Below are 27,550 nucleotides of genomic sequence, written 5' to 3'. Positions count from 1 at the left end.
TCCCAGTTTATACCTGTTTTGTCTCACTTTTTACAACTTAGCCTATTGTTATAAGTATTTTCACCCATTTCTAATTTTTTAAGTTTTCTTAACAAGGAACTTCCATTGTAGAAAAGTTGGGAAAGTGCATATAAGCAAAAATGTCTCTTGTAATCCTTCTGCCCAAAGATAGCATTTTTGTGTGTGTGTACCTGTGTATATATATATATTTAAATCTTTGTATAAAAACGATAATGTATTGTGTTTTGTAAGTTATGTATTTTTATATAATAGTGAATAATTTTTTATTAATAAATAGGTCTTAAACATTCATATTTTTTAGCACCCATTATTTCTTTTTGTGGTAAAATATGTATAACAAAATTTGTCATTTTAACATGTTCAATTTGGTGGCATTAATTACATTTGCAGTGTTGTATAACCATTGCTACTATTTTTCCAAACTTTTTTTTATCACTCCAGACTGGACCCGTATGCCCATTAGGGAGTCTCTCCTCCTGGCCCTGGCCCTCAGCACTGGGGACCTGAGTGCACGCACGCGTCCACCCTTCTGTCTGGCTCACTTCATGTGGCATAGGTTTAGAGTTCTTGTGTCAGCTCTGTATTCTTCTTACCTATGAATAATAACCCACTATATGTATGTACCACATACTATTTACCTGTTAATGGACACCTGGATTCTTTCCACCTTTTGGCTGTTGAGAGTAATGCAGCATTGGACGCTGGTGTGCAAATATCTGTTTTAGTCTTTGTTTTAAATTCTTTTGGGTATGTACCCTGTTCTTAAAGACATAGAAAACCCTAGTCAGTAAGCAGAGATCTCAAACTGTAGATGCCGACTCAATATTAAAGTGATTTATGAGCATTATGTTGATGGCAGACATCTTCAGAAGTACTTTTTAAATGCTTATTGGGTTTTTCCCCTTCCAGTTTTACAGAGATAAAATTGAAATACAGCGCTGTGTAAGTTTAAGGTATGCAGCATAGTGATTTGACTTACACACATCATGAAATGGTTATCACAGTTAATCTCATTTGGTTCATGTATAACATATGGAAGTGTTAATTATATTTATAATGTACATCAGAGAAAACATTTTACCTGAAATCTTTGCCTCTCCCTAGTTACTTGTATCAAATCGCGCATCTTGGAGATGACGACGAGGAACCTGAGTTTTCATCTGCCATGCCTCTAGAAGAAGGAGACACGTTCTTCTTTCAGCCAAGACCACTGAAAAACCTTGTGTTGGTTGATGAGTTGGACAGCCTCTCTCCCATTTTGTTTTGCCAGGTGAGGATCTTTCAAGTCACTACATAATGAGCAGTGCTAACCAACTATTTTTTAATATGAATGAGTTTAAAGTTTTAATTCAAATTAACCTCATAGTCTAAAGAGGTTCAGCAGCATATCTGTGGACCCGCCGGGGTATAAGGGTAAAATAGCTGAAGGCAGTTGGGGGGTTAAAAAGCGTTACATAAATCCTTGGGCTTAAAGTGGTTAAGACTCTACATTTCTACTGCAGGGGGCACAAGTTCCATCTCTGTTCAGGGAACCAAGATCCCACGTGCTGTGTGACCAAAACAAAGAACTGATAAAAGCTTTTTTTGTTTGTAAAACTTGCTGCTTCAAACTGCTTGCTTTTCGGGACATTGGGTCTTTTTTTCACTCCATGTGCCCAGGGCCCGTAGTAATATTTAAGCCTAATAAACTAAAAAAGTGGTTTGTCCCCATGAGAATAATCAAGTTTGTGTGTGGGAAAGTAGCACAAGTAGGCATTTCTCCCCCTTTTCTTTGTGCAGATAGCTGATCTGGCCAATGAAGACACTCCCCAGCTCTATGTGGCCTGTGGTAGGGGACCGCGGTCATCTCTGAGAGTCTTAAGGCATGGACTTGAGGTAAGATTGAAATTTCTAGATCATATGCAGGGTTTGGAGGCAAGTGCTAGCAAAGCAGCCTAAGGCTTTATTCTGATGATATCAAAGATGTATTCAGTGTTTATGTGAAACAAAAATGTTTTTCTCTTCACCTGTTTCCATAAAGTTTACAGTTTAAATTTCCTAATCTTTAACATGTCAACACAATAGGCACTTTAAAAATTTGGCAAATGGATATCAAAGGGGAAAAATACCTGTTAATTCCAGGTTCACTTGCCACAATGTGTAGGTTGAGAAGTCTGACTTGCGTGGCACATTTTATTGCACCTCATTTTAGTCTTGATCTTTCTGCATAGTTTTTAGATACTTACATTTTAAACTATGTTAAATACAGTATATATATGTATTTATATCTTACTAAGTTTATTTCTTATTACTATGTGCTTTTAAGTCGTACAATTTTTAATGTTTTTGCAGTGTAGCTTCACAGTGGGTGGATCAGAATTTATTTAATGAATCCTTTATTGTTGGACATTTTAGGTGAAATGGACACTCAAAATTATCTTCTCAAATCCCATATCCTTTTCTCATCATGGTTCTTGTGTTGATGCATTTTAGCAAGCCCTGGGCTTGATTTTGTTAGGAATAAAATAAATCTTCCTATGGCAGTTACTTTTAGCAGTTGGGGTTGGCAAACTCCAGGCTCTTAGAGGCCCACTGCCTGTTTTTTGTAAATTTTTATTGGAACACAGGCAAGGTGACCTTTGTTTTGAATTTTGGCTCTACTTAATTGTTACTAAGCTGTTGTTTCCTCTTCTGTAAAATGGGCTTAATAGCATCTGCCTTAAGGATTGCTGTATGAATTAAATGAGAATGCAGATGAAGTACTTGGTCAAGTTCTGGCTTATAGTAACTGTTCAATAAACGTTAGCTATCAATATTGCTGTCTCAGGGGACTTAAAAAGTTTTGACTGCCTGAATATTCATCAAGTCACCAAAATTTCAGTGACTTGAACCTAATTTAGACCAATAGTTCTTGATAAGTTACTTGCTCCTCATTGGATCCCAGTGATCATCTGGTGAAAGTAAGCACTCAAACACAAAAAAATGTACACATGCGTTAACACTGTGTGCATGGTGTTGGGAGAGAAAGAGCCTGATGGAGAATCGTTGGTTTTGAGTCCTCTGCTGCCTCCTAATTTTTTCTAATTCTATTTTTTAAAATCTGTTATGCAAAAAATATTTTTTTAATTGCTGGACATTGCTTTCTTCCTGTGTATGTTTGTTGAATCTTGTTCAGCTAGATTATGGTCTCAGTTGAGCAGAGTCACTGTCAGATAGTGTAGCGTACATGACATTGAGATTTTATTGATTGTGAAGTTTCCCAAGATTCTCCTGTACCATGATCAGGTACTCTTGCTACCATTACCTGGATAAACCAACAAAAGGATAAAATAAAATGCCTTTCATATGTATTCTTGAGTCCTTCCTGTAAAATGTAGCTCACTGTTCAATTGCACAATATGATAGGCTGTCTTGCTTTTTATCTCTAGGTCATTTTAAAATATTTAATAAAATTTTTATCTTAGGTGGTCTTAGATTTACAGAAAAATTGCAAGGATATTATAGACAGTTAATGTTTAGTCCACACCTTGTTTTCTCCTCTGGATCATTTTGAGTTTATCTTACATATTTTATTTATTCTCATTTGAAAGTCTATATGACATTCAGAGGAGTCTTGACTGTGACATTAAGGGGCATAAAAATCAAGTAGGAAGGACAAAACAGTTCCTCAGATTACTTTCAGATAAGTGTCCTAAGCGGTGATGATTGTGATTCCTGAGAACTTACAGGAGGGAGAGATGACTGCCAGCTCAGAAAATAGGGAAGATTTTTTTCCTAAAGGATGTGGTATTTGAATTGTTTGGTGAAGAGATGTGGAATTTCGCCTTAAGGGAGCAAAGGAAAGGAAAGGATGCTAATTGAGATGGACTGTTTCATTCCCACATGCTTGCTTTTTGTGGAGGATGCAGGCATGTTATCCTCAAAAGGAAGCATTTGGCCTTGGCTGCAGCAGCTATCCTAGATGTCCCATCACTGCTTGCTGAAGGCAGTGTTGGGAATCGACAGTACCTCTAGCCGTTTGGTTCTTAATCTTCTGTTTGACTAGCTGGTTCCAGTGTTTTAATCCAGTGTACACTGTGAGCACTGCTATATTATGGGGACTGTATTATCTAGTGTGATTGTAAACAAGGAGCTGCGTTTCACGCTCAGTGGGTCTGTGGTTTCTCTCCCTTCCTATCAGGTATCAGAAATGGCTGTCTCAGAGCTACCCGGCAACCCCAATGCTGTCTGGACAGTGCGTCGGCACATTGAAGGTAAGCGGCCCTTTCCCAGAGGTCTGAGTGAGGGTCCAGGTGCCACTGACAGTAGACGCTTAAGAGGCTGCATTCATAATACTTCTATGTCATTTCATATACTAGAAACTTTTTTTTGACTCAACACCATGTTTTTGGGGCTCCCAATCACAATGCTTTCACGTACTACATTTTGTACACATGGGTAAGAGGCACACAGGGTGGCTGTTCGTCCTCAGTGCATACACACTTCAGTATCATAGATAGAGCTGGCATATGTCGGTTCTTTGACTATATTTATCATTAAGGTAGTCTTTCCATATGTGTTAGAGGTATGTAGAAGGAAAAGTTTTTGCTTCTTCTACAATGTTTTCTCCTGTTGTATTGAAATCACAGTGAAATTGAAGGTATTCTGGATATTAAGAGGCTTGTTACTGTTCTGTTCAGTAGGTGTAGTAGTTGTGTTTAAGGGAAGTGGAGGTTGATTGAAGCAGAATTTTAGGGTGAATGGAAAAGGAGGGATGGAAGAAAGAGGAAGTCTGAGCTCCTGAATAAAAATGGTCACCTCATCCTAAAACTTTGAAAGTTATGTGAAAATGCATATTAATGCAATAGCAGAAAAGTCCTGTGACAATGGAATTTCAGTCCCTTAGAAATAAAACTCAGTTCTCATTTTCCCTTTGATTCTTTGGGGTTGTAGGTCATTTCTATTCCTAGACCTCATTTTCCTCTTGTTCCCTCAGGAATGTGAAACTGGCCAGAATACAAAGCTTTTTCAAGAAAACAGCTGGAAATCTTCCTGCTTTTTAGATGTTTTGGTTGTATGGAACCAGTTTAAGGGAGCTGGGAAATGTGTAGGAGGGAAACCTCTTTCTATTAATAGAATACAGAGTGAATTTTATCTTCATGTGGGCATTGGAATCCTATCTGAGTAGAAAGAAAAAAGTGAATAGGAAATCAGTAGGTTCATTTTAGCTGAGAAGGTATTTATTGGATGATTGGTTTTAAAAGATTTCCCCAGTTTTGGTATTGTCTTCATAAAGTGGTCATAAACTGGTCAGTATTGGTGTTCACCTTTAGCTTGGGGGCTGGTTGATACGAAGGCTCTTGAAAATTGCCTCAGTTCAGTTCAGTTCAGTCGCTCAGTCCTGTCCAGCTCTTTGCGACCCCATGAATCGCAGCACGCCAGGCCTCCTGTTTGAATTAGAAAGAGCCTTTGTGATAAAACCTAGTGTGCTCCTTTTTTTGGTCTGTTTTTTGTTTTAACTTATTAAACTTTATTGTAAAATCGATCTAGATTTGCAGGAAAGTTACTCTTCATTTTTTTGAAGAAGGCTGAAAATCGCAGTTGTTGACTGTCTCAAGATAGAGCACATAGGTAATAGAGACTGAAAGCTTTCTCTCTCGAATCTCAACCCAGTGTCCATTTGACTGAGTGAGTCTGGGTCATGTTGGTTTCCTAGGACAAGTTCAGTATTCTCATCCTGCTGCCTTGTAATTAAGATAGGATTCTATTCTCAGAGCATGTGTCATCTAAAAAAGAAGTATACAAAACTAAGGTGTGTTCTGATATGATGAAAGGCACGTGTGTGTTGCCAGGCGGGGTTAGAGGAGAGGGAAGAGGCATGTGTTTGAGAATCAGGAAAGGCTTTGGGGGTGATGTTTGATAAGTTAGTGATAAGTGGTATATTGTAGCTAAAATGTTTTCTCCTCTAAATACCAAAATCTAGGAAATTATTTAATCCTGATAAATTTTACTCTTTAGTAACTATAATTTGGGTTTTCACCCATAAAAGAGGTCAAGTTCTCGGTTCATTCTCTTTCCAGATTTCCTAAGTTACTGTTCCACCTGTCCACACATGTGGACGTGGCATGCAGTCTTCCAGGCAACTACTAACCTTGGCTGGTACTTGGTGATGCACACTACCAATACCAAGCCTTTTTTTCTCTTCCACAGGTGGCTGGTGAAGGTGCTGATCACCACAGGTGTGTACCTATCGCTAGGGTCTACCGTGGGGTCTGAGAGTTCCCCCAGGGAGAGGGAGTTGTGCAGAATTCTGAGGCTGCCCTGATAGCATCTCTCAGAGGGAAACTTTGCAGTTTGCTGTCCATGTGCACTATGGTAGTGCACCCCCATCTGCCAGTGTGTTAAACAGTCTGAGTTAGGAGTCACTTTCTCCCACAGAATGTAGAACACAGGATTAATTTGCTTCCCATTAAGCCGAAAGGGCCTATAGCTAGAAAATCTTAACTTCATACTCTGCTGTGATGTTTCTATATGTTCCATTTGTAACTGAAAGAGTGGGCCCTGGAGCAAGCCCCCGCTTTTTTCTTTTGAGTCTAGTGAGGCCTGTGCTGAGGCAAGACAAATACTGAGGAGTTTGAATATGGAGTGAGAATGAGATATTGAAGGCCTCGGGCATCTCGGTGGTCACTCAGTCTTCCTCTTGGAGTGGGCTTTGTTGAGCCTGAGATACTAGGGCAAGAGAATGAAGGGCACATCCCCTCTTGTGTGGGCTGCTTCTGCAGTGCTGAGACAGAAGTCCCGCTTACCTGAGACAGATGCAGTCTCATACTCTAGTAGATTCTTCAGTGAGATAGGAACTAAGAATGTTTCCTATGAAACTTGAAACCTCAGGAAGAAGGCAGCATAGACTTCATAGTTCATTGGCGTGTGCCTTGACTGAATCTTTATTTTGTTCTCAAGTCCAACTTTTAACCTAAAACCTGCCTAGGACCCAATAGCTGCTATCTGCTTCTGGTTCTCCTGGTCATAGAATGGAAAGGGTAGACATCTCAGTGTGCTTAATATTCATAGGGAAGTGGATATTTGCAGCTTTCAGATAGCAGTCATTGCTCTGCTGCCTGCTGAACTGCCCAGCAAACATAAGACCTAGACCACCGAGCATCTCTTTATTTTTATACCTGAGCAGTCTGGGGCCTTGAGTCAGAGGGGGGAAGATAAGGACGCAGGCTGCTGCTTTTCGTCACTCCCTTCAGTCTCTGCATGTAGGTTAAAAATGTGTGGTTTCTTTTCTGGAGACCCTCCTCCTTTGACTGAAGGAAGAAGCTGAAATCCTGCCCAGTTTTAGCCCTTTATTGTTTGGCTTGAATTTGCTCTGGCATAGCTTTTGAGATAGAGGGTTTCAGTGTTGAGAACGTGGGAAAGGACACCATTTATATAATGTTAAAATTAAGCAATTCCTGTTAACTTTTACACCAGAGATTTCTGGTTTAAAAATAGAGCTGGAGTAAAGCTTTCAAGTTTGGTGTTGCTTAGAGACTGATGGTGGTTTTATTGTAAGCTGTTAAGACATCCACTTCAAGGATGGCCTGTCTGTGCTCAGTATTTTAAGATGATGAACAGTACAGTTTTACAGAGCAATTTTATAAGATGTCCCCAGGCATGTGAAATAATCTAAAACCAGTTATCTGCTTGTCCAGTGTTACTTCATGTGATTTGGAAATGGAACCATTCCTCTGGATTCCTGGTATAGCCATTAAGATTATACCCATTGGGAAAGATCTTTGATTCTTGCCTTTCAGCCACTCATTCAGTGCACACATGTTATTAATTGAAGCAAAAGTTTTACAGGACAGTACTCAACCCTTAATAAATTATAAATTATATTTATTTCTATATATTTATATTTTAAAATGCTGATTGCCATCTACTAGATTGATTTTCAGTTCAGTTCAGTTCAGTCGATCAGTCGTGTCTGACTCTTTGCGACCCCATGAATCACAGCACGCCAGGCCTCCCTGTCCATCACCAACTCCCAGAGTTCACTCAAACTCATGTCCATCGAATCGGTGATGCCATCCAGCCATCTCATCCTTTCTTGTCCCCTTTTCCTCCTGCCCCCAATCCCTCCCAGCATCAGGGTCTTTTCCAATGAGTCAACTCTTCGGCATGAGGTGGCTAAAGTATTGGAGTTTCAGCTTCAGCATCAGTCCTTCCAGTGAACACCCAGGACTGATCTCCTTTAGGATGGACTGGTTGGATCTCCTTCCAGTCCAAGGGACTCTCAAGAGTTTTCTCCAACACCACAGTTCGAAAGCGTCAATTCTGGAACCGTGAACTTCCAGATATTCAAGCTGATTTTAGAAAAGGCAGAGGAACCAGAGATCAAATTGCCAACATCCGCTGGATCATCGAAAAAGCAAGAGAGTTCCAGAAAAACATCTATTTCTGCTTTATTGACTATGCCAAAGCCTTTGACTGTGTAGATCACAATACACTGTGGAAAATTCTTCAAGTGTTGGGGATATCAGACCACCTGACCTGCCTCTTGAGAAACCTATATGCAGGTCAGGAAGCAACAGTTAGACCTGGACATGGAACAACAGACTGGTTCCAAATAGGAAAAGGAGTACGTCAAGGCTGTATATTGTCACCCTGCTTATTTAACTTATATGCAGAGTACATCATGAGATTGATTTTACATCCTGCTAATTCAGAATGCTACTATAGGTCACACCAGAAATACTGGGTTGGTCAAAAGTTTGTTCAGATTTTTCTGTAAGATATTACTGAAAAACCTGAATGAATTTTTTTGGCCAACCTAATTTATTTGCATCTGGCCCCTTTCGTAAAGAACACTATTCTCCTGAACTTACTGAGTAATCGTAGTTAAGCAGAACCACCTTTGGAGCAATCAGAATCCAAACTGTGTCCTTGATGTGAGTAGGATGGACCAGGCTTATGGTATTGGGCTCTGACAAGGGCTCCAGCAAGTTTTCACTGCTTGCCACCCCAGTCTACTACCTTGCCTACTTGGCATTCTGTCCCTCGCTTGCCTGTTTTCTATGTGAAGGGGGCAGGAAGAGGGAAATTGACCAGAAAATTAAAATGTTGGAAAATTTCAATTCATCTTTCAAAAAAATGAATGTACATTTATTCAGCATTTATCAAGCTTTATGCCAAACATTGTTCTAGATATGGGAGACACACACAGAAACTGTTTTATGTTATGGGGTGGAATGTGTAGGAAATAGCTTTTAACTATGGGATGTACATGAGAAACTTTTGGGGTTGCTTATATGCCTCTGACCTCTTTTCAAAACTGATTGGTATTTATTTATCCAAATACATTTTATTAAATGGAAAGCAGATTCTATTTGGATTGCGTGTGACCACTGAACCATTAGGATTTTAAATATGAAATGCTAGAGAGGTCAAGGGCTGACAATATAAGCTACCTCCCCCCACCACTGCTCCTCTTCCTGGTTATCCAGTGTTCTTACATCATTCCTATTGGGGCATCCTAGGATTCTCAGTTTCCAACTCCATATCCTAGAATGACTTAGTCTCATGGAGACTAAAATAGTCACTGTTTTTTGTTCATTAGGTCTTATATGTTCCTATCTAAGATTCTTTAAGAAAAAGAGGGAGCCCTTTTTTGGTTATAGGGAGTATTTGTTAATGGATTGTGACTGGCATCTGAAAGAAGCTCTACCTTCAATATATATTTAATTGAATACAAAGAAATTCTGAATACAAAAATATTGTAGTATTTAAAATTTCCTGTTACTTGGTCCTCTTGCATTTTTCTAGCAAAGTTCTCGGGAAAATATTAATTTTGCAAGGTATTAGATGAGGGCATGTGTATTGTATTAACTGTTCAGCCATTTAAGGAAGCAAAGTGTATCTGTAGGCTGTTACGACCGTTAATCATCTTTTGGATCATCCTACGCTGTTTGCCACATGAGTGTGATGACTCCGCATAGAAGTGCCTTGGAAGGCTTCTGAAGAGAGTGCTTAGTGTGTCTCATTTGGGTTTGTAGCTAATGAATTCTTAGCTAACCAACTTCTTTCTTCTCTGCTTTTCAGATGAGTTTGATGCCTACATCATTGTGTCCTTCGTGAATGCCACACTGGTGTTGTCCATCGGAGAGACTGTAGAAGAAGTGACGGACTCCGGGTTTCTGGGCACCACCCCTACCTTGTCCTGCTCCTTGCTAGGAGATGATGCCTTGGTGCAGGTGCGGATGCTCGGGGAGCCACTCACCTGCTTCCCGTACTTCGTCCTTTCTCTGACTTCATTGTGGTGTTGGTTGCTGGCTTCACATTGATGAGCTTTGAACTTCTTTGAAATCAATGCTGCGAAACATGAACTTTTTTGAAGTAAACTTTGCCTGGGACCCCTGAACTCTTTTTGTCATGGACCCAACTGGTGCTTCAAATGCAGTGCCTCCAGATCTGACAGATCCCATGGTATGAGGGTCATGCTTGTGATCACTAATCACTAAATGGCTAAAGGCAGGGTTTTCTCTTACTGTCTCTAGGTGTATCCTGATGGGATTCGGCACATCCGAGCAGACAAGCGAGTCAATGAGTGGAAGACTCCTGGGAAGAAGACGATTGTGAAATGTGCAGTCAACCAGCGACAAGTGGTGATCGCCCTCACAGGAGGAGAGCTGGTCTATTTTGAAATGGACCCCGTATGTTATTCCTCCGCTCACTGTGGGACTTAGTGTAGGGTTCAGAGGTGAAGACGGGAGCTGCAGTCCAGGTGTCTAGATTACATATTCACAAGACAGAGCAATGAGGAGGGAAGGTCCCTTACTAGGAGTTGGAGGGGATACATTTTCATGTCTTTAATTCTTAAACTGGAGTTATGAAATGCCGTCTTAGCAATGAAATGCTTTTTCTGACCTTCACACTATTTTCCACCAGATATTTGCTATGTGTTTAATTTCTGCAATCTGATTCAGTTTCAGAAAATTTTGTTTTACTTTTATATATGGAAGGATAGGTATATTTAATTATACTCTCAAGAAATCTCTGGATGTGACCAACTTTATAGTGTAACTGTACCTATGATTGAAATGTTTTGTCTCTAACTGCCATATTTGAATTCTGTTTCACCTGTGAGTCTTTTTATGGACAGATAAACAGTGATATATTTTCATTTCCTAAAAGTTAGGTTGGCTTAGGAAATTTGGTGCATTATGCTTGTCAAAGGTCTCTTTATTATCTTGTCAGTAATTTTGCTTGCCATTAGCCTGTAGAGTTCAGTCTTGGAAACTCAAGTTGAGAAATTTTTGCTCGTCGATGATAGAGTGAGAGGAAGCAAAAAAGAACTTATTTAGCAAGCCCCCTTTCTTCTCCAGGCTCGGGAGTTGGGGACGGGGTGGCGTGGTCTGTGACCTCTCCCTGTCTTCAATCCTGTAGTCGGGACAGCTGAACGAGTACACGGAGCGGAAGGAGATGTCGGCGGATGTGGTGTGCATGAGCCTGGCCAATGTGCCCCCTGGGGAGCAGCGGTCTCGCTTTCTGGCTGTGGGGCTGGTGGACAACACTGTCAGGATCATCTCCTTGGACCCCTCGGTGAGTGTCACCCTCCATTTCAAGGATCTTCCAGTTGGAACCTGAGCACCCGGCCCATTCTTGATGTCCCTCTCTGAGATCAGCTGGGCTGGGCCCTGAATCTAGACTTCTGCTGCTTCTGATTATTGTAGCAGCACACCTCATGAATCGCCTGCAGTGCTTTAAAAGGACTGATCCAAGACTACTAAATGTGTCTTTGGCTTAAGTCCTGATTCCCTTTTTTAGTTTAAACGAACGAAAACAAAATCCAAGACTGTGTTTACAGAAAAGAGCCTTAGATGACTCTAAAGAGGTACCCTTTGCTTATTTAGTTTTACCATTCTCCACTTCTACAAAAAAGAGAAAGCCCAATCCTCTCCAGAGCTTGTTTTAAGGTTTAGTTCTCTAGTGACCCCGTACCTGTTGAGAACTCATTCTTCAGGTTTTCCATGTCCATGAAAAAGAGCTGTTCTTCACTTCTAAGAATTAGATTTTTCTGGGTAGGTTTTTTTCCAGAGTTGGTCACTTGCCGTATTCTGTTTTCTCTTTCCACTTTAGGACTGTTTACAGCCTTTGAGCATGCAGGCTCTCCCGGCCCAGCCCGAGTCCTTGTGTATTGTGGAAATGGGTGGGACCGAGAAGCAGGATGAGCTGGGGGAGAGAGGCTCTATTGGCTTCTTGTACCTGAATATTGGACTCCAGGTAAGAGGTCCAGAAACCCTCACTCCTGGGGTCAGGGCGTCTTTTCTCCATGGCTGCTTTGTGTAACGCAGGTGTTTTCTGTGCCTGTGTGTTAGTTACCCGCCTTGTGAGAAGGGATCAGTTTTGCTCTCTGTTCCACTTGTTTTAGCTCTAATTTAGAAGAAATCAGGGCTGGAAAAAAGTATTTTCTAGAGTCTGATAAAACTGCTTAGCAGTGACTGTTTTGGGACAGAGCTATATTGCCTCTGGTTTCCACAGTTTGCAGTTGTGAGACTGTAATCCAGTTGTCCCTCAGTGTCCTTGGGGTTGGTTCCAGGATCTCTCTTGGATACCAAAATCAGAAGATACTCAAGTCCCTTATATAAGATGGCATAATGTTTGTATTTTTTCGTAACCTTTAATTAAATCATCTCTAGATTACTTAATTGCCTAATACAAGGTAAATGCTGTATAAATAGTTGCTGTACATGTGCAGCCAATTCAAGTTTAGTTTTTTGGCATTTTCTGCTTTTGTTCCCCCTGAAATATTTTTGATCTGTGGTTGGTTGAATTGTGGATTCGAAATCCAAGGATACAGAGGGCCTCACAGTTCATGATGGGCTCCGTTAGCAGTAAAGGGCTCCTCGGTGTACCCTGTTGTCAAAGCACCTAGGCTCTTCATGGCATGAAAGGCAGGAACCCAAGAATCAGAGAGTATCAGGGGTTTTGACCATATCCTTTTTTTTTTTTTTCGCCTAGCCCAGGAGACTGTTTGGTTTTTAATTTTACTTCCTAATTTAGAAATTCTCAAACATGCCCAGGAGTTAGACTAACGAAATGCACCTCCATGCACCCATCACCAGTTACCAGCATTTTGCCTTTCCCTTCTCTTCTCTTTAAGGCAGATCCAATTTAGTGTCATCTATAAGGGCTTGAGAACGTAGCTATAACAGAGGAGTGCGTGTGTGTGTGTTTTGAAGCTCTAATATTATGGTTAACAGAATGTAAGTTCCTTAGTATCATCTGATACCCCCATATTCTCATTTTCTCCCTTTTTTATCCTGTTCTGGAAAAAGTTTTTACTTTTGGTTCTACTCAGAATGCATAAAACTGTCCAGTTTTTATCTGCTTAATCTTCTCACATTATTTTATTTCATTATTTATTTGACTGTGTCAGGCCTTAGTTGAAGCATGTGGGATCTTGTTCCCTGATCAGGGATTGAAACCGGGCCCCCTGCGTCAGGAGCACAGTCTCAGCCACTGGACCACCAGGAAGCCCTCACATTTCTTTTAATAACTGTCTCAACTTGTTAAAAAGAAACCAGATCATTGTTCTTGGGGACCTTCCTACTTCCCATCCTGCGCCTGTGCTGGCCTCCCAGAAAATCACAGCGCGATTCTTCCTCATCCCCAGGGCGGAGCGTGTGTTCCTGATTCTGGATGGTGCATCCAGTTTACTGCCTCTGCTGTGGGGGCTGCATCACAGCCTTCAAACCTGAGTTCTTGGATAAACACTTCACTTTTCCCCCTTTGTTCACTATTTTTAGAGTAAGAGGTTGGTGCCATCGCAGTCTCCAGTGAAGACTGCTGAAATGCTTTTTATTTTAATTTTAGATAACATTTGCAGGTTTTTATATTTACATCAGACTATCACAGTCTTTCTTTTAGAAGCTAAGTTGCCACAATATAGAAAAGTGGGAATTTTCCTTCTGAAGTTGCCTCCTTTGTCCATTTAACAGGTGCCTACTATCTTTGGGGGCTTCCTCCTAGCACAAGAAAGTACTCCACACACATCTAGAACATTTTTGCTTCAGACTGGAATAAGGCATTTCTCTCAGGAATCTTTTATTTTTTTAAGGGAAGTGGTATTTAGAGACCACAATAGGCATGGGTATGTTAAACTGTACATGTATCTTAAAATTGTAAAGGGTCTAACATAAAGGGTAAAAAATTTTAAGGATATACGGTAAAAGGAAACTGCTTTTCACTTAGTAAATGCTCAGTAACTATTTGAGTGAGTGGTTTAGGAAAATGAATGAATGGCTGGCTGATGACTATATATTTAAACCGCCCAGTCATTTTCTTCCAACTGAAATAGGGTAGCTAAAGAAGCTTCCATTATGGGTAGGCCTTAACCACCTCTCTCATTTTTATTAGAATGGTGTGTTGCTGAGAACTGTCCTGGACCCTGTCACTGGGGACCTGTCTGACACCCGCACTAGGTACCTGGGGTCCCGTCCTGTGAAACTGTTTCGTGTCCGGATGCAAGGCCAGGAGGCAGTAAGTAATGAAAGGGGCAGAATGTGTGTGTGGATATTAGTGGCATCAGCTGAGCCCTGTGGTGTAAATCTTGCTGTCAGTAATTCACCAGTGTTGTAGTTAGTTAGTTGGACATTAGCTTTACCCTAATTCGGTTCCTTCATGCAGGAAATCTTGAGTCCTTTAACCTAGAGCTTCTTAACTGAGGTTCCGTGGCACTGCCATGATCAGGTTATAGGTGAGTTAGAATAGTGATCCCTTCAGCCCTGCGGCTGAGCAAATGGAGTGAGAATTAGCTGGAAACCTCCCGAGTAGGATACCACTGCCTAGAAGGAGTGTGAAAGAGGCCAGCAAACACTGTGTTCTTTGTGGTTAAGAACATCGGTGTTGCTGAGTGACCTGCTGGTTCTTAACTTGTTACAGCAGTTGAATCCTTGCAGCTCTCCAGCTCTGTGTTAGAATTCTCACTTTACACACATGGAGCCCGGGGCTCGGAGATTGAGTGATTGCTGTGTCATCTGGCTAGTAGCCAGCACTTTTAGCAAATAGCAAGCTGTACTAACTCTTCTCTAGACCTCTTTTTCTTAAGGTAGCCTTTTAGGTTTCTAAAATTCCTTGGGATATTCCACACGCTGAAATCTGGGGACAGGGTAATTGGGTTAGTATACCATGTGTGTTTGGGCTTTTCCCCAGCTTATTGGAGCTGTCTTTCTTTCCTCAGGTGCTGGCCATGTCAAGCCGCTCATGGTTGAGCTATTCCTACCAGTCTCGTTTCCATCTCACGCCCCTGTCTTACGAGACCCTGGAGTTTGCCTCTGGCTTCGCCTCTGAGCAGTGCCCTGAGGGCATTGTGGCCATCTCCACCAATACCCTGAGGTGAGGGGCCCACCGCTGAAGCCCCGTGGGAGGCTGGCAGAGAGCCGACTCTGCCCTGGGACTGGTGCTTGGTAACTGAGACCTTCATTGGCTCAGGATTTGAGTACCTGGTAGCCACGTTTCGGCGTGTGGAGTTTCAGCTTCTCTTAAGACTTCGGGGCCGTGTTTTCCCATTTGGCAATGTAGTTCATTCTCTGAGATGTACGATTCTTGTTTTCCAGGGCCATGCTGTTGAATCAGTGTTATAGCAGGCGTTGTTGGGTCACTGATTGTCTTTTCTCACTCTGTCTTGCATTTGCAGTGTTATATATTAAGCTCAAAATTAATTTAGACCTTTTGCTGGTTGACAGATTATTTATACTGATCACATTGGGGTGAGCACTGTCTGTATTGCAAAATGGAAGATAACCTAGTCAGTTTTGACTTTGTCAAATTTTGGTGGTTGGTTTTGTTTTCTTTTTTAACTCTTTAATGTGGTTTACCAGTGTCATTCACATGTTGTAGTTACAACTGTTGGTTGTTTACGATGGAACTCTGGCCTCTTGGTGTATGAATCACTTATTACTTAGTTAGGTGAACTCCCAGATTTGTTTGCAGAAGCTTTCATGAACTTCATCTTCACGGTTCTCTCTGTTTTTAAGCTTCAGCATCTTTGGGTACCTTTTTCTCCAGCAGAATTGTTCTCCCTGCACACTTCCATATGTCCCTTCCTGGTTTGTTATCTCTGCACTTGTTCTTGGAATGCTTCTCACACACATCTCTGCCTGTTAAGTCTTAGCCTCATCTATGGGTTCTTTAGTTGTTTTATTGACATGTGCGATCTCCTGGATTCCTATCAATTTTGACAGTGCCGTAGATTTTCAAACTTTTTCTTTTAGAGCAGCAGATTTTCCCCCCAGAACAAAATCAGGGAAGGCTGCTGTGTGCTGTGTGTCTTGCATGTGAAACATGTAAGCAGAATTCTTGGGAACACAGTTTAAATACCACTGGTCGTCATACTTACTCTCAGAACCACTCACTTCCACCGTTGACTATTGTCAATAATGCTGCTGTGAACACTCCTGTACAAGGGTCTGTTTGTGTATTTTCTTTTTTCTTGGGTGTATATCTGCAAGAATGGAATTGCTAGTAACTCTTAACTTTTTGAGAAACTGCTATGCTGCTTTCCCAAGTGGCTGCACCATTTTACATTTTCATCAGTGAGGTATATTGGATTATTATTATATATATTGGTCTTTTTATTATTGAATTATAAGAGTTCTGTTATTCTGTATACAGTTGTCTTATGAGATAACATGATTTGCAGATATTTTCTTTTTTTTTTTCTTGCAGAATGACAGTCTTTACTGTTTAGCAGTTGATTTTTTTTTTTTTTTTAACTCACACATGTTGGTAAGTTCAGTTCAATTCAGTCGCTCAGTCGTGCCTGACTCTTTGCAATCCCATGAACCAGAGCACGTCAGGCCTCCCTGTGCATCACCAACTACCGGAGGTTACCCAAACTCATGTCCATTGAGTCAGTGATGCCATCCAACCATCTCATCCTCTGTCGTCCCCTTCTCCTCTTGCCGTCAATCTTTCCCAGCATCAGGGTCTTTTCAAATGAGTCAGCTCTTCGTGTCAGGTGGCCAAAGTACTGGAGTTTCAGCTTCAGCATCAGTCCTTCCAGTGAACACCCAGGACTGATCTCCTTTAGGATGGACTGGTTGGATCTCCTTCCCAGTCCAAGGGACTCTCAAGAGTCTTCTCCAACATCACAGTTCAAAAGCATCATTTGTTTGGTGCTCAGCTTTCTTAATAGTCCAATTCTCACATCCATACATGACCACTGGAAAAACCATAGCTTTGACTAGATGGACCTTTGTTGGCAAAGTAATGTCTGCTTTTTAATACGCTGTCTAGGTTGATTATAACTTTCCTTCCAAGGAATAAGTGTCTTTTAATTTCATGGCTGCAGTCACCATCTGTAGTGATTTGGGAGCCCCCCAAAATCAACCACTGTTTCCCCATCTATTTGCCGTGAAGTGATGGGACCAGATGCCATGATCTTTGTTTTCTGAATGTTGAGCTTTAAGCCAACTCTTTCACTCTCCTCTTTCACTTTCATCAAGAGGCTCTTTAATTCTTCTTCACTTTCTGCCATAAGGGTGGTGTCATCTGCATATCTGAGGTTATTGATATTTTCTCCTAGCAATCTTGATTCCAGCTTGTGCTTCCTCCAGCCCAGTGTTTCTCATGATGTACTTTGCATAGAAGTTAAATAAGCAGGGTGACAATATACAGCCTTGACATACTCTTTTTCCTATTTGGAACCAGTCTGTTCCATGTCCAGGTCTAACTGTTGCTTCCTGACCTGCATATAGGTTTCTCAAGAGGCAGGTCAGGTGGTCTGGTATTCCCATCTCCTTCAGAATTTTCCACAGTGTATTGTGATTCACACAGTCAAAGGCTTTGGTATAGTCAATAAAGCAGAAATGGATGTTTTTCTGGAACTCTCTTGCTTTTGTGGTGATCCAGCGAATGTTGGCAATTTGATCTCTGGTTCCTCTGCCTTTTCTAAAACCAGTTTGTTGAACATCTGGAAATTCACAGTTCACGTATTACTGAAGCCTGGCTTGGAGAATTTTGAGCATTACTTTACTAGGGTGTGAGATGAGTGCAATTGTGTGGTAGTTTGAGCATTCTTTGGCATTGCCTTTCTTTGGGATTGGAAGGAAAACTGACCTTTTCCAGTCCTGTGGCCACTGCTGAATTTTCCAAATTTGCTGACATAGTGAGTGCAGCACTTTCACAGCATCATCTTTCAGGATTTGAAATAGCTGAGCTGGAATTCCATCACCTCCACTAGCTTTGTTCGTAGTGATGCTTTCTAAGGCCTGCTTGACTTCACATTCCAAGATGTCTGGCTCTAGTGTGATCATCTGGGTCGTGAAGATCTTTTTTGTACAGTTCTTCTGTGTATTCTTGCCACCTCTTCTTAATATCTTCTGCTTCTGTTAGGTCCATACTATTTATGTCCTTTATCGAGCCCATCTTTGCACGAAATGTTCCCTTGGTATCTCTAATTTTCTTGAAGAGATCTCTAGTCTTTCCTATTCTGTTGTTTTCCTCTATTTCTTTGCCCTGATCACTGAGGAAGGCTTTCTTATCTCTCCTTGCTATTCTTTGGAACTCTGCATTCAAATGGGTATATCTTTCCTTGGAACTCTGCATCCAGATGGGTATATCTATCCTTTTCTCCTTTGCGTTTTGCTTCTCTTCTTTTCACAGCTATTTGCAAAGCCTCCTCAGACAGCCATTTTGCTTTTTTGCATTTGTTTTTCTTGGGGATAGTGTTGATCCCTGCCTCCTCTATAGTGTCACGAACCTTCTTCCATAGTTCATCAGGCACTCTGTCTATCAGATCTAGTCTCTTAAATCTATTTCTCACTTCCACTGTATAATCATAAGGGATTTGATTGAGGTCATAGCTGAATGGTCTAGTGGTTTTCCGCACTTTCTTCAATTTAAGTCTGAATTTGGTAAAGTATTTGATTTATGTCTTCAAAGAAATGAACCTTGCTCATTACCCCCTCATAGTATTTTGGGTATTTATGGGAGTGGAATGTTGTTTAGTTGCTAAGTCATGTCCAACTCTTTTGTGACCCCATGGACTATAGCCTCCCAGACTCCTGTCCATGGGATTTCCCAGGCAGAATACTAGAGTGGGTTGTCATTTCCTTCTCCAGGGAGTCTTCCTGACCACAGGGTTCAAACCCATGTCTTCTGCATTGGTAGGTGGGTTCTTTACCACTGACCCACCAGATAAGCTCTGGAATGTTGTTAATCGTCGTCTTTTAGAAAATGTTCTGGTTTTTGTAATGTACTGTTTTTGAATGATTCTTAATTAGCTGTTTTTTCTTTCAGCACTTTGAAGAGTCTGTATTTTTAAGAGCATCTGGGTTCTGCTTGTTTTGCACATAATTTGACTTATGAACATTTCTTTCTGCTTGACAAAGGTTGTAGATCTCATAGTTGCCATGTCTTTCTGCATTGTGTGGGTTTCCTAAAGCCTAGGTGATTTTCGTTCAGGATGACATTCACTTTATTCTATGGAACACTGTCACACAAACATCACATATGTTCGGGTAACTGCAGTGCAAGAAGAGATTTTAACTTTTCACTGTCGCTTTATCATTGGAGGCATAAAACAAATCTTTGAGGGTTCTAATGGAAATTTTACTGGGGGAAACCAGAATCACTGTGAGCAGTGATGGCTGTTGCTGAAGTAAAGGCCCTTCCCAGATCTTCTGTCTCCTGTGCACAATCTTCTAGATGAGAAGGGTATTGTGTCATGTTCCCCAATGCTGATATTAGGGCTGTGACTGCTTACTGACCCTTTTAACACCAGTTTCTTGGTCCTGGGTGGGTGACCTATTAACTCCTTGCCTTTTGCCATAGGATTTTGGCATTGGAAAAGCTGGGTGCTGTCTTCAATCAAGTAGCCTTTCCACTGCAGTACACACCCAGGAAATTCGTCATCCACCCTGAAAGTAACAACCTTATCATCATCGAGACTGACCACAATGCCTACACTGAGGCCACTAAAGCTCAGAGGAAGCAGCAGATGGCAGAGGTAATGCAGTTAACCTTCAGAGTTCAGTAAAAAGGCAGTCTTGTGAAATCGTGTTTAAGCGTCTGTGTAATTGATGTCTAATGTTCTATTTAAAGATCCAGAGTCTTTTCAGGTCCTTCAAACAGAGCCCTTTGCCACAGTCCTTTGTGTTTTAGGGGCTTTCTTGTGACTTAGGACTAAAACATTAAGCTGGATTTATTCAGTATTGAGCTACCTCTCTGGAACAGTTCTTCTGTCCTGGAACTTCCAAAATAGCTTATGTTATATCTTTCTGGATTTGGGCCCAAAGAAGACAGCTTTTGTATTCCTCACAACACCATCTCCTTCCAGAAGTTATTTCCCAGCAAGAAACAAATAGTCCCCACTATGTAAAACTGTATCTGGCCCAGGAGAGAGGAAGCAATCAGTCCTCATCTTCATGTTTCTCAAGCCTTCACCACGGCTGATGATTGTCGGTTCCCCTTAGTGATCTTTTCCTCTTCCCCTTGTTTGTACACCTCTCCCTTTCATCTTCATTTTGGGGAATAATGATTTTGGGGGACAGACTTTGCTGCTTTGTGTATTGTGAACACCCCTTGAGGTGTTCTTATTTGTCCACTTGTCCACTTCCCACCCAGCACCCGCCTCTGAACGCACCAACTCTTCCTTGGTTCTTTGGATTTAGGAAATGGTAGAAGCAGCAGGGGAGGATGAGCGAGAGCTGGCCGCAGAGATGGCAGCAGCATTCCTCAACGAAAACCTCCCCGAGTCCATTTTTGGGGCTCCTAAGGCCGGCAATGGGCAGTGGGCCTCTGTGATCCGAGTGATGAATCCTATTCAGGGGAACACATTGGATCTTGTCCAGCTGGAACAGAATGAAGCCGCTTTTAGGTAAGGGGCCCTGACCATGCAGCGTTTTAAAGACTGGAATGGGAATTCTCTGGGCTGTGCCTAATGCCTGACTCCTGATTCTTTCTTTGAAAATGCAGCGTGGCTGTGTGCAGGTTCTCCAACACTGGCGATGACTGGTATGTGCTGGTGGGCGTGGCCAAAGACCTGATACTGAACCCCCGATCTGTCGCTGGGGGCTTTGTCTATACCTACAAGCTCGTGAACAACGGGGAAAAACTGGAGTTTTTGCACAAGGTGGGAACCAGACAGTGGCTTTCCTGGATCTTAAGTCCTACTTGTGGTTTAGTCTCTAAGTTGTGTCCAACTCCTGCGACCCCGCAGAGTGTAGCCCACCAGGCTTCTCTGTCCATGGGTTTTTCCAGGCAGGTATACTGGGGTAGGTGGTCATTTCCTTTTCCAGGGGATCTTTCCAACCCAAAGATTGACCGTGTTTCCACATTGGCAGGCAGACTCTTTACCACTGAGCTAGCTGAGAAGCCCTAAGTCCTTTAGACTTAACCAGCTTTGTATCAGTCGTGGGCACATGGAAAATGCTCCGGTGAAGCTCCACTGCCTGCTGGTCCCCCTGCTGGGCTTGTGTGCTAACACCTTCTAAGGGGAACAGGTGCATAATGAATGAGCCCTGTATTTCCGTGTCTTACTAAGTAGGCAGCCATTGGTGACCAAAATTCAGCAGCTCTGCAGAATTAAGGTCAGGCTGTGCGCTTTTCCCTCAGGGAACGCTTGGCCTCTCTCCCACACTGACAGCGCATGGCCGTGACTGCCCTTGGCCTCCCACAAGGAGCATGCCGCTGTAGGAGAGAGCACTTCCACAGGGCCGCCTCTGTGCTAAGCTCACTGTGTCTCCTTTACAGCCGAGGTGTGACTTGCCTCCAGCAGCGCTCTCCCATCCCTCCACACGCCCCAGTCACTTCTCTGACACTAAGGCTTCACTTTCAGTTAATGGTGCCACCTCACTTAGCATCGGCCCTGGGGCAGTGTTCATCAGGTACTGGGACTTCTTCTCACCTGTGGCACTCGTTGATCCACTTGCCGAAATGGAGTGTTTCTGATCTGTTTACCCGAACACCTGGTTTCCTAGGGACTGTTGGTTATATGTGTGGGTTTATCTTCTCTGATGAGCAGAAGATGGTCACTCATTGTTTGTCTTCTCACAGATGCCTGTAAAAGTCATTTGGGGTTGAGGGAGTGTGGCTGTATGTGTTGAAAACAGCTGCATCACCTTGTTTCCTCTCACAGACTCCAGTGGAAGAGGTCCCTGCTGCTATTGCCCCGTTTCAAGGGAGAGTATTGATTGGTGTGGGAAAACTTTTGCGAGTCTATGACCTCGGAAAGAAGAAGTTACTCCGCAAGTGTGAGAACAAGGTAACTGCACTGGTGGAGGGTCCAGATCCAGCTTGTGAGGAAGGAGACCCAGGCAGGGTGGTGGACAGCAGCTGTTGGAATCGTGTCTTTATCCGGACCGTCTTTGTCTTCCTGGGCTGACTGACGGTTAGGCTTTTGAGAAGGAGAAGCGTAGGTAGGTTTGTTGATTTCTTTACTTCAAGAGCCAGATTTCTATCCTGCTTGTGTCTGTAAGGAGTTTAACTGACAAGCATATTTTCCCACCACGTTAAAACCAGTTAGCTCTTTTCCCCACCTTCTAGGAATTCCTTGCTGATGGCTATTCTTTGGTGTGTGCCATTCTTTAGACCCTGTGTATGCTACAGTCAGGCTAACCTGGACTTTCCCTGTTGATTCTGCACCCCATGGTTATACCTTGCTGTCCTTGTGTTTCCCAGCATATCGCCAACTACATCTCTGGGATCCAGACAATTGGACACAGGGTGATTGTATCTGATGTCCAAGAAAGTTTCATCTGGGTTCGCTACAAGCGTAACGAGAACCAGCTCATCATCTTTGCTGATGATACCTACCCCCGATGGGTGACCACAGCTAGTCTCCTCGACTATGATACTGTGGCCGGGGCAGACAAGTTTGGCAACATTTGTGTGGTAAGTTGATGTTTACTTGGGTTATAGTGATGTATGAAAAAAATGGCCCAATTTGTGGTAATACTGTAATCTAACTTGGAAAGCAAAAATGGGTGTAAAACTCATTTAGCTTCCTCGGCCCCCATCCTGCTGTTCACCGCCTTCTTCCCCATGCCAAACGACTTAATAATGATAGATTTAGTTTGAGCCGAGGACTAATATGCTCACTCTTTGCCAGAATTTGGGGTTATCCTTGTATTTTATTTTTTAATTGGAAGAAGAGTGCTTTACAGTGTTGAGTTGGTTTCTGCCATACAAACAAATCACAATGATATACATATTGTCTTCTCCCTCTTAGGCTTCTCTCCTCACCCTTGGCTTATCTTTTAAAGCCCAGTCTGGATTTTCTTGACTAGCTCTTGAGTTTCTCCCTCATTGGACACCAGAACAGGTGCTGGCTCAGGTCTGCCAAATGCAGTGCCCCAAGGTTCGCTTGCAGGGACCCTGGGGCAGACGTGCTGCTTGGTGACCAAGGTTAGTAAGTGCAGAGCCCAGCTCTGTGATTTGTGTCTCTTCATTTTAGGTGCGGCTCCCACCCAATACCAATGATGAAGTGGACGAGGATCCCACTGGAAACAAAGCCCTGTGGGACCGGGGCTTGCTCAACGGAGCCTCTCAGAAGGTAGGCTTGCAGAAGCGGCCCCCAGGAAGGGCATCAGCCTGCACAGTCCATTCGTCAGGACCTTCACCAAGGACGCATTTCTTTAGTGTTTCATCCACAGTGCACATGACTGTGTGCATGGTGGCTTTGACACAAGATAACCAAGTTACTATCCCGTTTTTATGATAGAACAAATTTTTCTGAGACATTTTAGCATTGTAAACTTTTTCGGTGTATAGTGGGTTCCTTGGAAAGGATGGTTACACAGGTTCACTCAGGATAGTAACCAGCTTTTCTCTGCAGTATGTCCTGGGCTTTCCTCTTCTGTAGATATTTTCTTTTGTAGCTCTGAACTTTAAAGAAGATCCGTTTTACTTTAGAAGGCAAGCCTATAGATTGCAGTTTTTTAAACTTTCCTTGTTTCTTCCTTTTTTGCAAACTTGATATTTAACAAAAATGTTTTTCAGTTATAAATCAGAAATTCTCTACCTTCAGCATGTTTGTGAAGGTATTAAACTCTATGCTAAGAACATTTCAAAGTATGTTTGCTGCTGCTACTGCTGCTGAGTCGCTTCAGTCGTGTCCGACTCTGTGCGACCCCATAGATGGCAGCCCACCAGGCTCTTCCATCCATGGGATTTTCCAGGCAAGAGTACTGGAGTGGGGTGTTCTCCGTCAAAGTATGTTTAAATTTTAATAATTTATGAAGGTGGTGAAATCTGCCCTTTGGAAGTGCCGTTTGCTCTTGGGAATCTAGAACAGTCTCCTGAGGGCAGACATAGTGACTGGTCTGGTTTTGACTTGCAGGCAGAAGTGATAATGAACTATCACGTGGGCGAGACAGTGCTTTCCTTACAGAAGACCACACTGATCCCTGGAGGCTCAGAATCGCTTGTCTACACCACCTTGTCAGGAGGCATTGGCATCCTTGTCCCATTCACATCCCATGAGGTAACATCTTCCACACTCCTCTGGCTTTTCATTCCTCGGGTTGTTCCTTAGTGTTACATCGGCCTAAGAGGGCAGTCCAGTTTGTGTCCATATGCAGCTAGGAGTGTTGTGGAAGTTTTGTAAGTTAACAGGAGTATCTGGGAGAAAGGAATCTTGACTTTTTCCCTTGGGGAAAGCCATTGATGTTTATACCATGCCAGGGTTTGCTTCCGTTTTCTGATGTGACTGTAGGGTAGTCAGGGGTTGAAGCCCCAGAGCCACACCAGATGGGGTGGTGTGGACTGGGTACTTAATGCTTCCTAGGGTCAGCTCTGGGATTGGCTAAATTTGGTTTATGTGGTTGTAGCCAAGGAAGATGGGATTAGGAATCTGACTTCACAAACCAATCTTTGCATGTGGTGTTTACTCTCATATTCTGCAAATACAAAGGGGTTTTCCTTTAGGTTTTAGCTGTCTTGATGTAGTAGGAAACCTGTGGTCATGAGGAACAGTTACTTCACATCTGCTTGGGTGTTAAAAACCAGTGGCCCGTCTGTTCACTGTGCTTTTGGAAACCGTGGACTAGTGGTTGAAATCCTTTTTCTTTTGTTTTTTCCACCAGGACCATGACTTCTTCCAGCATGTGGAAATGCACCTCCGGTCCGAGCACCCCCCTCTCTGTGGGCGAGACCACCTCAGCTTTCGCTCCTACTATTTCCCTGTTAAGGTAGGGCTCTCTTGGAAACTCGGCTTGGAAAGGGGGTTCTCAGCCCATTTAATCAGTCTTGTCTTTGGGCCTCCCACCCTTAAAAATCGGCAGAGTCTTTAATAAAGGAGCATTGAGGGGATGGATTTATGGAGGCAGTAATGGGGGAGGAATAGTTAGTGATATTCAGAGACCTCTTCCCTCAGGACAGAGCACAGCCAGAGAAGAGCTTCCACCCAGTTTTGCCCAGTCAGTTGTGAATAGTGTTCCTGGCTCTGTAACTGGAGTTCAGATGTCTGAGGGAGGAAGACCTTTCCTGGGAGTTGCTTTTGCACATGCCATTTTCTTTGGGCATCTCACCTTTTTCTTCCTCTCTCGTCTTTCCATGTCTCAGAATGTGATTGATGGAGATCTCTGTGAACAGTTCAACTCCATGGAGCCCAACAAACAAAAGAATGTCTCTGAAGAACTGGACCGAACCCCACCTGAGGTGTCCAAGAAGCTTGAGGATATCCGGACTCGCTATGCCTTCTGAGCTCCTCCTTTTCCTGTGGGGCTTATCAGAGACTTTATTTCCCTCACCACGTGGCTGTGAATGTCTGTGACAGAAGGGTGGTGATAATTAATACTTTGTAATGTTAAAGCTCTTAGCTCTTCCCATCCACTCTTTTCCTGGAGTGACAGATTTCCCCTAAAATTGGCACTGAGATTTGCTACACTTCTCCTTGCCTGGTACATAATCCATTGCCCCCAGGTTCTGGTGTGGAATACAGTGTCCCTTTTCCCAAAGCTTTCTTGCATTGATAATTTTGGCTATCCTGCCTACTTTTGTACACACCTTTAATTTTTAACTGGTTTACCTGTAAATACAGTTTTGTATGATGTTGTCTTTGTGGGGCTTAGCTGAGGTGGGGACCAGGTTGGTTATAGTACAGCTCTGGAGTTCTGCCACTTTGGAACCTAACCAGGAATACAAACCTAGCTTTTGAGGTGGCTGGTGTCCGTGTGTCTTTTCTGAGGTGAGAATTTAGGTGGAAGATGGAGCCTGAGTTGGAAAACAGTATCCTGCTTCCGACCAACTTGGACTTCTGCCGCCCTGTGGCCTCGGCCTCCCTGCTCTGTGCCGCTGTTTGGACTTCTCTAGTCTTTGCTGCGTTGCGGATGAAGCGTGGACTCGAATGATAATCATATTGTTGTCCATACCTCTTCCCATTGGATAGTGAGGAAGGGCGGCTGATGCCTTCCATTTTGCCTCCCTTCTGCTTTGAGGCCGTAGAGTGAAGGATTTGGTCTGAATTCCAGCTGCCTCATCTCTTGGTAGATGCTCCTTTTACTTCCACAGTTCTTGAAATAATCATTTGCCCTCTGTCTACTGGGAAGGATCAGTAAGTACAGAAGAACCTGCCCTTGGGAATAAAGTCAGTACATGTAGTCACTTTTAAAAGAAAGGCACATGGGTAATGGGCTGGAGAGGGGCTGTCTTCAACATAGCTCCAGAAGGCCCTCAGGATGCGGAGTTGTGGCTGGAAGTGACCCAAACTCAAATGTTCCAGCTCACACTTAAGAATTCCGCTGTCAAGCCTTGCCCCTGTCAAGCTGTGTGGGAAGCCTTAACATCCCAGGCAGTCCCTTAACTTCACTGAGGCCCAAGTCACATTCTTTCCGAGTGCTTCACAGAGTAACACGCTTCTGTGTGTGTGTGTTCAGTACTTCGATGGGACAGATCTGGCAGACACGGATGAGCGTCAGGAGTGAATGTGGTTTGATAGAATCTTTGACCTCCAACAGCTGACATTCCACAGTGCAAGAGTGTTCCTGATGCCAGCTCTGGAACTGTGTATCTCTTCAGTCATGGCTTGATACGAGATTGGTCAGTAGAGACCTCATTTTGCCAGGTATTGAATCCCTAACGGACACTTCACTCTCACTTACAGCTCATGGGTATGCTTAGTAGACCGTACTTTGGAATTACATTTGCATAGCCTGATTCCAGGGCTCATTTCCCCAGGGCCCGCACTCATTCCATGTCTCCTGTCAGACTAAGTGGCACTGATGTGCAGTAGTATGGGAAACGGCATGGATGTTTGAGCAATAGCTCCTTGTTTGCAGCCTCTCTCCTTCTCTTCCTACAATAGTAGGCAGTTATGTAAGAAAGGAAATTTTTTTTTTCTCCCAAACTTTAAACCCCTTATTTTGTATTGGCATAGCCAGTTAACAATGATAGTTTCAGGTGAATAGCAAAGGGACTTAACCATACATATTTATGTCTCCATTGTCCTCCAAACTCGCCTCCCATCCAGGCTGGCACATAACACTGAACAGTGTTCCAAGGAAAGGGAAACGATAGAATCAGGAATTCCCACTCTTGTTGTTCCGGGGGTGGTAATTCCCTTTGCTCTTCACCTGAAACTATC

The 27,550-nt window shown here is 42.8% G+C and overlaps 1 protein-coding gene across 1 annotated transcript in view; it reads left to right on the top strand.

Moving 5' to 3' along the window:
• The window catches only part of SF3B3 (splicing factor 3b subunit 3), a 39,001-nt gene extending 12,872 nt beyond the window's left edge, over window positions 1-26,129 (top strand). Inside the window, exons 9-26 of the mRNA XM_004014898.4 lie at window positions 1,126-1,291; window positions 1,801-1,896; window positions 4,181-4,253; window positions 10,066-10,217; window positions 10,521-10,676; window positions 11,410-11,565; window positions 12,103-12,246; window positions 14,383-14,505; window positions 15,206-15,360; window positions 19,801-19,975; window positions 20,640-20,845; window positions 20,944-21,100; window positions 22,106-22,231; window positions 22,648-22,860; window positions 23,423-23,521; window positions 24,308-24,451; window positions 25,053-25,157; window positions 25,531-26,129. Of these exons, the coding sequence (XP_004014947.1) occupies window positions 1,126-1,291; window positions 1,801-1,896; window positions 4,181-4,253; window positions 10,066-10,217; window positions 10,521-10,676; window positions 11,410-11,565; window positions 12,103-12,246; window positions 14,383-14,505; window positions 15,206-15,360; window positions 19,801-19,975; window positions 20,640-20,845; window positions 20,944-21,100; window positions 22,106-22,231; window positions 22,648-22,860; window positions 23,423-23,521; window positions 24,308-24,451; window positions 25,053-25,157; window positions 25,531-25,671 (2,587 nt within the window). The 3' untranslated portion in view covers window positions 25,672-26,129. The remainder of the gene's footprint in view (window positions 1-1,125; window positions 1,292-1,800; window positions 1,897-4,180; window positions 4,254-10,065; window positions 10,218-10,520; window positions 10,677-11,409; window positions 11,566-12,102; window positions 12,247-14,382; window positions 14,506-15,205; window positions 15,361-19,800; window positions 19,976-20,639; window positions 20,846-20,943; window positions 21,101-22,105; window positions 22,232-22,647; window positions 22,861-23,422; window positions 23,522-24,307; window positions 24,452-25,052; window positions 25,158-25,530) is intronic.
• Window positions 26,130-27,550: the final 1,421 nt, after the last annotated feature.

Source organism: Ovis aries, chromosome 14, assembly GCF_016772045.2.
Source record: "Ovis aries strain OAR_USU_Benz2616 breed Rambouillet chromosome 14, ARS-UI_Ramb_v3.0, whole genome shotgun sequence".
Classification (NCBI taxonomy): domain Eukaryota; kingdom Metazoa; phylum Chordata; class Mammalia; order Artiodactyla; family Bovidae; genus Ovis; species Ovis aries.
Note: the sequence above shows the minus strand (reverse complement) of the source record. Positions and strands in the feature narration are given on the sequence as shown.